This window comes from Astyanax mexicanus, chromosome 7 (assembly GCF_023375975.1).
Source record: "Astyanax mexicanus isolate ESR-SI-001 chromosome 7, AstMex3_surface, whole genome shotgun sequence".
NCBI classification, from domain to species: Eukaryota; Metazoa; Chordata; class Actinopteri; order Characiformes; family Acestrorhamphidae; genus Astyanax; species Astyanax mexicanus.
In genome coordinates this window covers 46,246,029-46,260,451 of record NC_064414.1, presented here as the reverse complement: position 1 = coordinate 46,260,451, position 14,423 = coordinate 46,246,029, and the positions used below count along the sequence as shown (strand labels likewise).

General features: G+C 37.9%; 1 protein-coding gene across 1 annotated transcript; it reads right to left on the bottom strand.

Annotated features, from left to right (window-relative positions):
* Window positions 1-9,747: 9,747 nt before the first annotated feature.
* On the bottom strand, window positions 9,748-10,914 carry LOC125802878 (vitelline membrane protein Vm26Ab-like). Its single transcript, XM_049480975.1, has 4 exons — window positions 10,909-10,914; window positions 10,569-10,820; window positions 9,917-10,331; window positions 9,748-9,812 (listed from the first exon to the last, which is right to left on the bottom strand). Exons 1-4 carry the CDS (start codon window positions 10,912-10,914, stop codon window positions 9,748-9,750), a joined length of 738 nt encoding a protein of 245 aa, XP_049336932.1.
* Between the last annotated feature and the right edge of the window lie 3,509 nt (window positions 10,915-14,423).

The window sequence follows — 14,423 nt, the reverse complement described above, 5'->3', positions numbered from 1 at the left end:
ATATTAAAACCACAAATGATGCACAAGAAGGGCTTGCACAGGAAGTCTTTGTGCTCTGTTTAAAGGTCAGTATGAACAAGGTCTGATTTCCTGATGAACACTTAGGACCCACTGAATCTAAATCACTAACATTTAAATTAAATTATGTAATATATTTTTGTAGATTTTGATACATCTTAGAAATGGACTAAAACCCAATGTGATGTGATGACACAGGCTAATTGCTGTTTGTTAGATACCTTAGGGAACAAGACCCAAAGTAGCGTACAGTAAATACTGTGGTTAAAATACATACAGTAGCAAAATATTTATACCCCTTTCACCTTAAAACAACTTAAATGTATTTTATGGAAATTTTAAATGATAGACAACCACAACGCATTGCACAATTGTGAAGTGGAACAAAAATTATACGATTTTTTTCTCAAATAAAAATCTGAAAAGTGTGACATGCAAAAGTATACATCCCCCTTTACTCTAAAACCCCTAAATAAAATCCAGTGCAGGCAATTGCCTTCAGAAATCTCTTAATTAGTTAATTTAGAGAGCAGCTGTGTGTAATTTAGTCTCTGTATAAACACACCTGTTCTGTATCTACCTCAGTGGTTTGTTAGAGAACACTAGTGAACAAACAGCATCATGAAGTCCAAGAAACTCACCAGACAGGTCAGATATAAAGTTATGAAAAAGTTTAGAGCAGGGTTGGGTTATAAAAACATATCCCAAGCTTTGAGCATCAAACGGAGCACTGTACAATCCAAAATCCAAAAATAGAAAAAGTCTTTCACACCTACAAACCTACTAAGTCATGGCCATTCACCCAAACTGGCAGATCAAGCAAGGAGAGCACTGGTCAGAGAAGCAGCCAAGAGGCCTATGGTCACTCTGGAGGAGCTGCAGAAATCCACAACTTTATTTGATACAAATTATTTACTAAAATGTGTACTGTTCATTCTAGTGCTGTTCTATAAACTCAAAGCTTTAATAAACTGCGAATGTCCCATGAAAAATATGGTGAATTTGCATATTCTGTCCCACATAGTGATCGTATTTCAGACTGACTAACAGAAGATTCATTTGACTACCAAGTGAATATTTATGTGGACAAAATCATATAAAACATCAATTAGTCAATCAGTTTTAGAGTATAATATCTAAAAATTAACAGACTACTTCAAGAATAAAGTCATACTGTTTTAGAGAATAAGATTAATAAATTAATATTAGATGCAGAATATTTTAAGAATAAAGTTATACTGTTTAAGAGAATAATATCTATAAACTTACAAATAAATGCAGAATATTTTGAGAATAAAGTCATATTGTTTTAAGGATAAAGTAACATAGTACCAGACTACCAAAGAATTTGCACAAAGGAAAAGCAACAAATAAAACAAGAGACTTTGAATGAATGAATAAATGAATGACTTTATTGTCATTGTACAAAAAAAAACAGGTTAATTTAATGTACAAAACAGATAGTTTTGCTCAAGTTTACCAGGGTTGGCAACATTTCTGGAGGGCACTGTAAAGTAACCACATAAAATATTTGTGATTTAATTAGAATTATAACCTTTAGAAGAGGAAAAATGTAATGTACAATACTGTTGATGTGTCTATACTGTGTCTGCTCTAAACAATACAGTCGTGATAGATGCTGTGTAAACTTCATCCATAGATTTCACTCATGATTTGTCTTTATTTTCCTTTGATGAGTAAAACATTTCATATATCCATTCCTGTACATTGTCATCAGTGGTATGATCATTGCACCCAAAATGTTGAAAGTGCTCAGTATGGGAACAATATCACAATTAAACAGTTCCTCATTGATTTTTATCAAGTTGATTAAACCAATTGAGATCTGAGGGAGGTATGTAATCAGGATTATTAGTAATCCTGTAAAGATGGTATTGAAGGCTTTTCTCTTTTGTTGGTTTCCTACATCTCTACCTCTCTGCATTTGGATCTGTGTGTCTCCTGGTCCTGGGTGTTTCAGAGCACGAAGTACAGAAACACAGCAGAATAAGATTATAATCACTGATATAATGAAGATGGAACTGAAAATGGGGTCGGGGAAATAATCTGCAAAAGCTTCATATACACCGTATCCAGATGCCATCATCCAAATGACTGCAGCACACACAATCCTGTACTGAAGAGCTTTATACTTAATGAATATTATTGGATGGATCACAGCCAAATACCGCTCAAAACAAATACAGATCTGCATCAGACACCTTCCAGCACAGTGTAGGCCAAAAACAATAAATATCACTTTCTCCAGTGTATCCCTGTTAGAGATTAAACTATAGACTATCTCAACAGCACACTGAATGCAGTAGATCAGTCCTAATATAGTCAGATTCAGAGGAAACACCTGAGTGGGTTTGATTTTCCATCCAGCACGGAGATACAGCCAGAGGAGCCAACAATGAGCTGGAGTTCCCAGGATGGAGCAGAGCGACGCAGCAACGTAAGCAACAGTCATTCCCACGTAAACACTATTATAGCACCCATTATAATTAAAATTAACTGAAGTGGAATTAAAATTCATTACAGACGTGTTTAACATTTTGCTGGAATTCTGTAATTTAAAAAAGAAAAAATATATATGTCAATAAATGACATCTAAAAAGCTTCACATTTGTTTCCAAATATAAAAATACAAAATGTATATAATATATATTTTAACAAATATATGAGAAACATGAAATATATTCAGTCTACCCATGTATATATTTAAAATGTACAGTAAAAAAAAATACATTATTATTTATAGGCATATTACCTTGTCGTTAGCAGAGCTAGAACCATGTTAGTCTGTTAGTCTGTTTTGAATGGTAGTCATTTACAAGATAGACACACCTTTTATTTGAATGGGATTCAGATGCTGTTGCTGACAAATACTTCAACATTGGAGGTGGTAAACTGAAAACAACAAAAAACACCCGTGATTAAAGTGTTATAATGCTTTTCCATTGTGGCAGTATAGGTTGTTACGGTTTAACCTCTAAACCTTATTGTTTTGAAAGTATTAGAAGTAATAATTAATGATTAGTGATGTATCCATTACCCATCCTTAGGTAAACAATAAGGCATGAGCCTACAAAACGGTCCAAACTTTTTGAATATGTAAAACATGGGATGTCCTCACCAGTAACACTTTTTTTCAGAACAAATTCTTTTTTTAATTACTCTAAATATAGTAAAGTCAATTAGACTATTTTTAAAAACAAGCAATAACACTTTATTAATAAATAATATCATTAAAGCTATATAGTTACTGTATATTATTAATAATGGTATAAAAACAATAAAAGAAATGTTAGAAGTTTATACTATGTCAGGTAAAAGATTGTACAGTTTATATTTCACAGTTTAGTTCACTTGTTAAAGAGGCCTGTGACAGTCTGCATATTCCAGTTCTGGAAGCATCTGGGTTGGAATCGAAACTAATAATCCAATGCACACCTGCACAGGAAAATTGGCAGTGTTAAATCAACACTGTTAGTGTTAAATTAACACTGAGAGTGTAAAGTTGAACACTAATAAGTGTTGATTTAACACTAACAGTGTTGATTTAACACTGCCAAATTTCCTGTGTGCTATTCAAATGGTGTTTTTCAATCAATCACCTCCTCGTTTACATGTAAAAGTCTTTTAATCAGTGTTTCCAGACAGGTGACATCACAAACAGAAATTACATGGTCTGCAATAAATAAATAAAAAGTTCACAGTCAATTACTAATCTATAATATGATATAGAAGTGCTAATCAAGTTGCATTATGCCCCAAATATAAAGCTGGCATTTAACAGATTTACTATTTAAAATATATATTTTAAACTACAGTGCCCTCTACAAACATTTGTACAGCTGGAAAAAGGGATTAGAAATAGTCTTTATCAGTTTTCTTTATAATACCAATTCCCAGTTGCCTTAATAATGAACATTTACTACTGCATAAGTGGTTTATTTACACAGTTCATGCAGATTACAACTTATATTGAGATCCCAAAACAAAAAAAAGTCTTCCTGACTAGTTACATGTTTTAAATCTTTAATTTCATCTTTAAAAGTTTTAAAAATAAGACCAGCATTAATATTAAATACATGAAAACAGTTAAGGGATGCATAAAAAATATGTAGTAAACAGTAAAAAATGTTAGTCCTCCACATTAATCCTCTGATCTAAACCTGATGAACTGAGATAGTGATTTGAGGTGATTTGGGAGGAACTGGAGCTTCACAGCGTGAAAGAATAGCAGCTACTTTTTTTCAGAAACTCCAGAAACTCCTTCAAGATGCTGAGAAAACTATTCCAGGTGACTCTCCCTCATGAAGACACTTTTTAAAATACCAAGAGTGTGCGGATCTGTCCTCAAAGATAAACGAGCTACTAATCTAAAGTATAAAACATATTTTGGTTTGGTTTGTCTGGTTAGCTTTAATATAGTCTTTAATATTACATTTACATGTAAAAAAACATAAAAAGAAAAAAAAACACATTGAACAAGAAATAGTGTGTCCAAACGAATGACTGGTACTGTATATTTAACGTGCTCTAAACAAATCAACTCATAAGTTCTCTTTAATTCTCCCTCGAGGTCTTACGTTTTTTTCTTTTTTACAGCTTTTCTTGTATATTTTTATTAATGGTGTGATCATCACACCCAGAATGAAAGAGGACATGATGGGAGCAATATTACAATTAAACATTTCCACACCTATTTCTATTATGTTAATAAAATTAAGTAAAACCTGAGGGAGGTATGTAATCAGGATTATTAGTAATCCTGAAAAGATGGTATTAAAAGCTTTTCTCTTTTGTTGGTTTCCTACATCTCTACCTCTCTCCACTGGGATCTGTGTGTCTCCTGGTCCTGGACGTTTTAGAGTAAAGAGCACAGAAACACAGCAGAACGAGATTATAATCATTGCTAAGAAGAAGGCAGAGTTAAAAACGGGATCAGGGAAAGTATAAATATATGCCCCATGTACAGCATATACAGCAGATATCAACCAAACTACTGCAGCACACACAATCCTGTACTGCAGAGCTTTATATTTCATGAACATTATTGGATGAATCACTGCCAGGTACTGTTCAATACAAATACAGATCTGCATCAGAGGTCTTCCAGCCCAGGTTAGACCAAAAACTATAAATGAAGTTTTCCACAACATAACAATGTTGAAGATCAGCCCATTCAGCATTTGAACAGCACACTGAATGCAGAAGATCAGCTCCAGTATAGTCAGATTCAGAGGAAACACCTGAGTGGGCTTGAGTTTCCACCCAGCACGGAGATCATGCCAGAGAAGCCAACAGTATGCTGGCGTTCCCAGGAAGACCCTGAGAAACATGCTAGCATAGCCCAAAACGATCCCCACATGGACACGATTAAAACACAGAAAATAATCAAACGGAACTGAGGTGTAATTCAATTCCAACACAGATGTGTTTTCCATTCTGTTGTAATTCTGTAATTTGATTAAAGAGGAAAATAAATAATGAATGACACGAACATTTCAGGATAAATAAACATCAGTGACATCAGTAACATTATTATTATTGGCTTTTTTTACCTGGCGGTTAGAAGAGCTGGAAGATTCAGAATGATGGTGATTGGCAAGATAAACTCACCTGATATTTAAATGCACTTCAAATCCTGTTGTGTCTGTGGGTGTGGTTTCTAAAGCTTTTTCACCAGCCTTTATTATTCTGAGCATATTCTGTGACAATGTTCTTATAATAAAAATAAAAAAATGACAGTCTATTAACAATCTAATTACATTTCACTGTAACAGATTACAGTTATTGTATTATGTTTGGTATAATTGTTATCTAACATCAATTATGTTATTATCCAACACTGGTAATACAGTAATGAAGTATTAAATAAATGTTTACTGATTGTTTTTGATTGTTTAGTATTTTTTTCATTCTTTTAAATTCTCCACATTTTGCTTACAGAAGGTCAGGTAAGTTTTTTATAGTGAAATGCTACACAAGAAGCATTGATGGAGTACATCATACTGATGGATGACATTTGTCTAGATACATTATATATCAAATATTTCAGTGTCCATAAGTCCATAATCTTCCCACATAGCAGAATTTACAGTTTACAATTTAAGTCACATATCAACAAACTATTACAGACCAGATTTTTTGTAGGTATGAAAGTTGGGAGCGAGAGTTGTACATAATTATTATTACAGTGAACACCTGGCATTCAAATTGTGTTGTTCCATCAAACACCGCATCATTTACATGTAATGCCATTTTAATGTGGAATTCTATTTATCAGTGTTTCCACAAAGGTGACATCACAAACAAACATAAAAAGAAAAGAATGACATGTTCTGTAATAAATAACTAAAAATTCATACCCACACATAGTGAATTACTTTGCATGAGATGTACTTTAATATCATGGTACATACAGTGTATAGAAGTGCGGTCCCATGGCTGTTGTAGAAACACAATTTATTATACACAAATAATTACACACACACACACCTGCATTTTTAAGCTGTAACTACACAGTCATATGAGACACTTATTATAAAGTTGGGCCAGAAGTGCATTATGTCCCAAATGTAGAGCTGGCAAATGTGCAGTCATATGTTATGGAAGTCAACGATACAAACATGTAGAAAATGTGTTCATCATTAAAGATCATTAAAGAAATAAACCAACAAAAAAAAAAAAAAGACAATGCCCTCCACACATATCTGAACCCTTGGTAAACAGCCATTATTGTTAAATGATGAACTATTCTTTATAGATTTACCTTTTTTAATTTTTAACATGTCCAGTTATTTTACATTTAATTAGGAATGGAGATTTACAATTGCTTAACTATTTTCTTGTAGACAGTTTCTAAAATATGTCTAATGTAGAGCTTTGGCAACCCGGCCTGATCCCGACCCAACCCACCCCATAAACTGTCATTAGTAGCCTGAGCCTGGTTTAAACCTGAAATCTGTTTAGAATAATGTTAATTAACATTGCAAAACTGAAGAAGCATAGACCTATTACTTAGGAACAATGTTTATTAAGAACAGCTACACACAGGGCTGCGAGTCAAGCGTGTAATGCAGACAGGTGGAGGAGCTCACATGTGCATGTGAACCCCAGAGCTGCGTGATTATAACATTCTAACTTGTGCAACTTTTTTAAAAACAGTTTGATTTGTTACTTTGCTATATTGTGGTTATCACAGCATAGTTTTTTTATATAAACAAAATAGCATAAAAAAACAGACACCCATGTCAAAGAACATTTTCTTGAGCCCAGCCCGACCCGAGGAAAGGGATGGAAAATCGGGCATCGGGTCAGGCTCAGGCAGAGAGTCTAAACTGTAGTCTAATGTCATGTTTTGATCCCAGGACAAAATAAGTAATTGCTGACTTTCTATATGTTCTGAAACTTTAAGATCAACTAATCAAATATCAATAAGAGTTTTTAAACATTATACTTGATGATTAGAATAAAACAAACATTTTTATTGTTTTGAGTTGAATGAATGAGCAAGTGAATAAGCAAAATAAGAGTGTTTGTACAATTTTATACAAGTACAGTTCCAGGCAAAAAAACGTTTGGACACACCTTATTCAGTGTTTTCTTTCTTTTTATGACTTTTTACATGGTAAATATGACATTAAGGAAATTAAAGCTATACAGGAACACATGCAGAATTATTTTGCAATGTCTGCTGTGAACCATATAGACATGATAGATGGTAATTCAACTTATCCGAATCCACTTTTAAGCATTTGCTTCGCACATTTTTTGTTTTAAGCATTTGCTTTGTGCATTCTTGCACATTTTCAGCAATGGGGTGATTGTCACTCCCACAATTAAAGAGTTAATGATGGGAACAATATTACAAGTATAAATTGTCTCTTCTATTTTTATTAAATTAAGAAAACTAAGTGAGACCTGAGGGAGGTAGGTAATCAGGATTATTAGTAAACCTGAAAAGATGGTATCGAAGGCTTTTCTCTTCTGTTGGTTTCCTACATCTCTACCTCTCTCCACTGAGATCTGTGTGTCTCCTGGTCCTAGGTGTTTTAGAACACGCAGTACAGAAACACAGCAGAACGAGATTATGAATATTGATATAAAAAAGATGGAATTGAAAAAGGTGTCAGGAAAATTATTTGAATGTGCCTCAAATACAGCATATCCAGCTGCCATCAACCAAACGAATACAGCGAACACAGTCCTGTACTGAAGAGCTTTATACTTCAGGAACATTACTGGATAGACCACTGCCAGATACTGCTCAACACAAATACACACCTGCATCAGAGGTCTGCCAACCCAACACAAGCCAAAAACAATAAATGAAACCCTCCACAACACATCAATACGCAATATGAGACTATTGAGCATTTGAAAAGAACACTGAATGCAGAAGATCAGTTCCAGTATAGTCAGATTCAGAGGAAACACCTGAGTGGGTTTGATTTTCCAGTCGGCACGGAGATACAGCCAGAGGAGCCAACACTGAGCTGGAGTTCCCAGGATGGAGCAGAGCCCCACAGCAACAGACGCTACAACCATTCCCACATGAACACCATTTAAACAGAAAAAAATATTGACAGGAACTGAATCAGTTGTGTTTAACATTCTGATGGATTTCTGCAATTTGAGAAAGAAATCACAATAACAAATGAGGAAAAATAACCATAAATAATGCATGAGATGCTAAACAACACAATATAAGTGTTACAGAAGTGAGGGGATGGACGTAAGTGCAGAATAATTATATTTATTTAAATTAACAAACTAAAACAAATTAACAAACAAACAAACGAAATAAACCAAAGTTACACTGAATACAAAACTACAAAACATTAAACTTGAAAACAGGAAGCTAACGAACATCAAGAGACATGAAACAAACCTGATCACGGACAGCAAACAAACTAACAAAAGACTAGACAAAGAAGGCTTGAAACAAAGGGGCTTATATACACATGGAGGGAACAGGAAACTGGAAACACCTGAGGATCAATCAAGAGGAGGCGGGGTTACAAATAACTAATGACAGGGTGGGGCTAGGGCGGAGACAGGACCAAAACACAACAATAGCACATGGCTGGGAAACATGACAGGTAAACAGAGGGGCAGGAGCACATGAGGCCAAATGAGGGAGAAACATGACAGACATGAGCTAAACTGTGACATAACTCCCCCTCAACGGCGCCACTACCAGAGGCGCAGAGAGAGAGGGAACAGAGAACAAGACGAGACAGAACTAGGACGATGGAACTTGACAAAACAGGAGACTGGACTAGATCAGGGGAGACTTGACTGTGAATGGAAACAAAGACTGGACCGGGGGCTGCGGCTGGACAGGGGACAAGGACTGGACAAAAGACTGGACACTGGGCATAGACTGGACAGAGGGTTGGACACTAGACAGGGATGGAGACTGGACAGTGGGTTGAAACTCAGACTGGAAAGTGGGCGGGAACTGGAGCTGAACACTAGACAGAAACGCAGATGGGGCAGTAGACTGAACAGAAGACGGGAACGGGGACTGGACAAGACTGGACAGGGGTACTGGGACAAATACATTTACTGGGACGGACACAAATACGGTAATGGGAACAGGAACCGTACAGGTGACTAGACACAGGTACAGGAACACAGACTGTAATGGGTACCAAGACAGGGAGAGACATGGGTACAAATACACACATAGACTGGGGCCAGGATTGAAGTTCAAAGTCTGCGGAACCAGCCTGGGCAGAGTTCGAGGGGCTGAAGCAGGAGATCTTGGAGCAGGTCTGGAAGCACACGACCTGGGGGTGTGCTTAGTTCTGGGAGCAGGCACAGGGGTGGCCTGGAGCCGCGGGCACAGGGTCAGAGGCGGCCGGTGCCGCGGGCACAGGGTCAGAGGCGGCCGGAGCCGCGGGCACAGGGTCAGAGGCGGCCGGAGCCGCGGGCACAGGGTCAGAGGCGGCCGGAGCCGCGGGCACAGGGTCAGAGGCGGCCGGAGCCGCGGGCACAGGGTCAGAGGCGGCCGGAGCCGCGGGCACAGGGTCAAAGGCAGTGGGTACCACATGGGCGGCAGGCACTGCAGTCACAGGAGCAGGAGCGGCGGGCACCGCTGGCACTGGAGCTGAAGCAGTGGGTACCACGTGGGCGGCAGACACAGGAGCAGGAGCGGCGGGCGCCGCTGGCACTGGAGCTAAAGCAGTGGGTACCACATGAGCGGCAGGCACTGCAGACACAGGAGCAGGAGCACTGGGTGCAGCTTGAGCAGGCGCGGCGGGTGCAGCTTGAGCAGGCGCGGCGGGTGCAGCTTGAGCAGGCGCGGCGGCGGGTGCAGCTTGAGCAGGCGCGGCGGCGGGTGCAGCTTGAGCAGGCGCGGCGGCGGGTGCAGCTTGAGCAGGCGCGGCGGCGGGTGCAGCTTGAGCAGGCGCGGCGGCGGGTGCAGCTTGAGCAGGCGCGGCGGCGGGTGCAGCTTGAGCAGGCGCGGCGGCGGGTGCAGCTTGAGCAGGCGCGGCGGCGGGTGCAGCTTGAGCAGGCGCGGCGGCGGGTGCAGCTTGAGCAGGCGCGGCGGGTGCAGCTTGAGCAGGCGCGGCGGGTGCAGCTTGAGCAGGCGCGGCGGGTGCAGCTTGAGCAGGCGCGGCGGGTGCAGCTTGAGCAGGCGCGGCGGGTGCAGCTTGAGCAGGCGCGGCGGGTGCTGCGGGCAGCACTGAAGCAGAGGCGGCGGGTGCCGCAGGCAGCGCTGGAGCAGAGGCGGCAGGTACTGCTGGATCTGGGGAGGATAGACCACGCACTAGGGAAGCCTGGAACAGGTATTCATCCAAAGTCCAGTTCAAAAGTCCAGTACTCCTCCCCCAAATCCTGCCCACCTCTGCGAATATATTCCGCTACGTCCATTTTGAATGGTCTAGTCTTATGTTACAGAAGTGAGGGGATGGACGTAAGTGCAGAATTAACAAACTAAAACAAATTAACAAACAAACAAACGAAATAAACCAAAGTTACACTGAATACAAAACTACAAAACACTAAACTTGAAAACAGGAAGCTAACAAACATCAAGAGACATGAAACAAACCTGATCACGGACAGCAAACAAACTAACAAAAGACTAGACAAAGAAGGCTTGAAACAAAGGGGCTTATATACACATGGAGGGAACAGGAAACTGGAAACACCTGAGGATCAATCAAGAGGAGGCGGGGTTACAAATAACTAATGACAGGGTGGGGCTAGGGCGGAGACAGGACCAAAACACAACAATAGCACATGGCTGGGAAACATGACAGGTAAACAGAGGGGCAGGAGTACATGAGGCCAAATGAGGGAGAAACATGACAGACATGAGCTAAACTGTGACAATAAGGATTTATCAACATTTGAAAAACATGATAAATACATGTAGTCTATCAAAATGTATTCTGAAAAAGTAAAATTATTAATTGTTGTCTTTTATACCTGGTGGTTGGCACAGATGAGATCCTGCAAGCCTAGAGATTCATTATGATAGTGATTTACATGATAAACACACCTGATATTCAAAGGCTGTACAAATTCTGTTGTGTGTGTCCACCCATGTCCTGTTTGATAAAAGGATGCATTCTCTAAAGCTCAAGCACCTCCTTTACTTTACAATGTAAAATTTGATAAGTTGATTTTACTTGAGAGAATTTGATAAATGAATTGCCCTGAAACAGTTATATTAATGTAAAAATCAATGCTATTTTCAAGTTATGTTTAATTAATGTTTACTATTTAAGTGCACCCAAAACAGAGTTTTATTAACTCAATTTAGTTCAGTTGTACTGACTTTAATTACAATAGCATAGCTCTTTAATAACTATTGGTTAATGGCATAATTTATTTGTGATCAGCAGTCAATCACCTGAATATTGATTTCACCTGGTACACACACACTACATATACAAACTCACTTTATTTACTCCTAGTCCAGTATTGATGGATTTTTCCTTGTACAAAGTGTTTTCTATTGCCTGTATTAGCTCTCTTGTATGCGACCTTGTTCTTGTATTTTCTGACCCTGATTTTTGCCTGCCCTCTGATATGGCCTTGCCTGTGTATTGAGTTTAACTCCTGAAGACAGAACTTTGTTTGTATCTGAGTGTGTCTGAGTTCTGTCCAGCCACTATTAACTCACCTTCAGTTTAGTCATATACTGTACATCTTTCATATGAAATGAGAACTTTACTAAAATTTCATGAGTAATAAATCATTAGGATAAAGTTATCTAATGTTATTTGAGAAAGAAGTGATGTATCTGTGCTTACAATAATAAAATAAACAATAATTTCCTCTTTCTATTTTTATCCGCTGCAGTTTTATCTAAAGTGCTTTCTATGAGTTTCTTAGAGAGGTGTGAAAATTTACTTTGCATAACATTTAATTCAGTTTTAAATAATCTCAGTATAATTTAAGGAAGGTTTGTTTCCTAAATAACATATAATAAAGTGAAGGCATGTCACAATTTCTGTTTTTCCTTCTACATGGGACCAGTCCACTGACTATAATTCCCATTTCCATTCACTTTCTGACATCAGTTACACAATCCAATAGTCCACCAATCAGTGAAAGTTTCTCAGGTCCATATAATCACATTTCTTAATCATCTACTCACATTTGTTTGTTATCCTATGTGGGTATTATACACAAGTGTGTTTGTTTTACAATTTGAAAGATATTGCTAACCTGTCAGAAGTGTGTGTCTTTGTCTAGTTAAAAGAATGTAATATGGATTATTTGACGATCATTTAATAATACAGATATAAGAAACATAAAAGCATACAACAAGACACTTTTGTTTTTACTGCTGGAAATATCAGAGGCGTAATATAAAGTGAATTGTACATATTGCCATGTATCACAAAAATAGTAAAAGAAAAAGTCTTTATTTTTTCCAAAACCATATATTTAAACAATACAAGCACATAAAAGCAATATGGTTAACTTAATCAAGAAAAAGATGGATGTTCACAAGCCATCAAACAAAGCTGAATTGCTTGAAAAATTCAAGCACCAGAAAGTCACCTAAAAGCAGTGTGAAAGACTGGTGGAGAGCATGCAAAGAAGCTTGAAAGCTGTCATTTTACCACATATTGATTTCTGTTTAACTGTTCCTGAGATAAAACATTACTGTTGCACTTTTTTCAAGTTTTCATTGCGTTATTTGGGATCTGAAAGCCCTGCTTCTTTTAATTATGATAAATTATTAAAACCTTGGAGGTTATGTTTTTGATTATACATTATCCTGTGTTTGCTTGGAACAATGTAGTCACAATAGATTGGTGTAGACCCTTAAGGAAAAATGAACTCAGTTGTCTTTATTTTGCCTTTTGTGTTTTAAGCATTTCCTACAACCATTCTTGTAAATTTTTATCAATGGTGTGATCATCACTCCCACAATGAAAGAGGTAATGATTGGAATAATATTGCAAAAATACACATCCTTTTCTACTTGTATCATATTAAATAAACTAAGTGAGGCTTGAGGGAGGTATGTGAACAGGATTGTTAGTAATCCTGTAAAGATGGTATTGAAGGCTTTTCTCTTTTGTTGGTTTCCTACATCTCTACCTCTCTCCATCTGTGTGTCTCCTGGTCCTGGGAGTTTCAGAGCACGCAGTACAGAAACACAGCAGAATGAGATTATAATCACTGATATGATGAAGACGGAATTGAAAATAGGGTCAGGAAAATAATCTGCAAAAGCTTCAAAAACAGCATATCCTGCTGCCATCCACCAAACTACTGCAGCAAACGCAATCCTGTACTGAAGAGCTTTATACTTTACAAATATTATTGGATGGATCACTGCCAGGTACTGCTCAACACAGATACAGATCTGTATCAGAGGTCTGCCAACCCAACACAGGCCAAAACCAATAAATGACACTCTCTTCTTAAAGATCAGGTTGAGTATTTGAAAAGCACACTGTATACAGAAGATCAGCTGTATTATAGTCAGATTCAGAGGAAACACCTGAGTGGGTTTGATTTTCCATCCAGCACGGAGATACACCCAGAGGAGCCAACAATGAGCTGGAGTTCCCAAGATAAAGATGAATGCCATGACAGCAAAAGCCACAAGCATTCCCCAATAGATACCATTTATACACAAGTCAAAATTGTAAGAGACTGAAGTGTAATCAAACTCCATTAACGATGTGTTTGACATTCTGTTTGAATTCTGTAATTTGAGAAAGAAAAATAATGAGTGAAAGAACATCTCCAACAAACATGTTCCAAACATGCTATCTAAATGTATGCAGTATTTCGGAAAAAAGTAACATTAATCATTATTGTCTTTTTACCTGGGTGTTAGCACAGATGAGATCCTGCAAGTCAAGAGATTTATAATGATAGTGATAGACATGATAAGCACACTTGAT

Bases quoted from the DNA above. Each gene is read 5' to 3' on its own strand.
- LOC125802878 (XM_049480975.1), bottom strand. The intron at 10,332-10,568 runs CCCGCCGCCGCG...GCGCCTGCTCAA, and splicing joins CCGCGCCTGCTCAAGCTGCA to GCTGCACCCGCCGCGCCTGC. The intron at 9,813-9,916 runs CTGTGCCCGCGG...GTGTGCTTCCAG, and splicing joins GGCTCCGGCCGCCTCTGACC to ACCTGCTCCAAGATCTCCTG.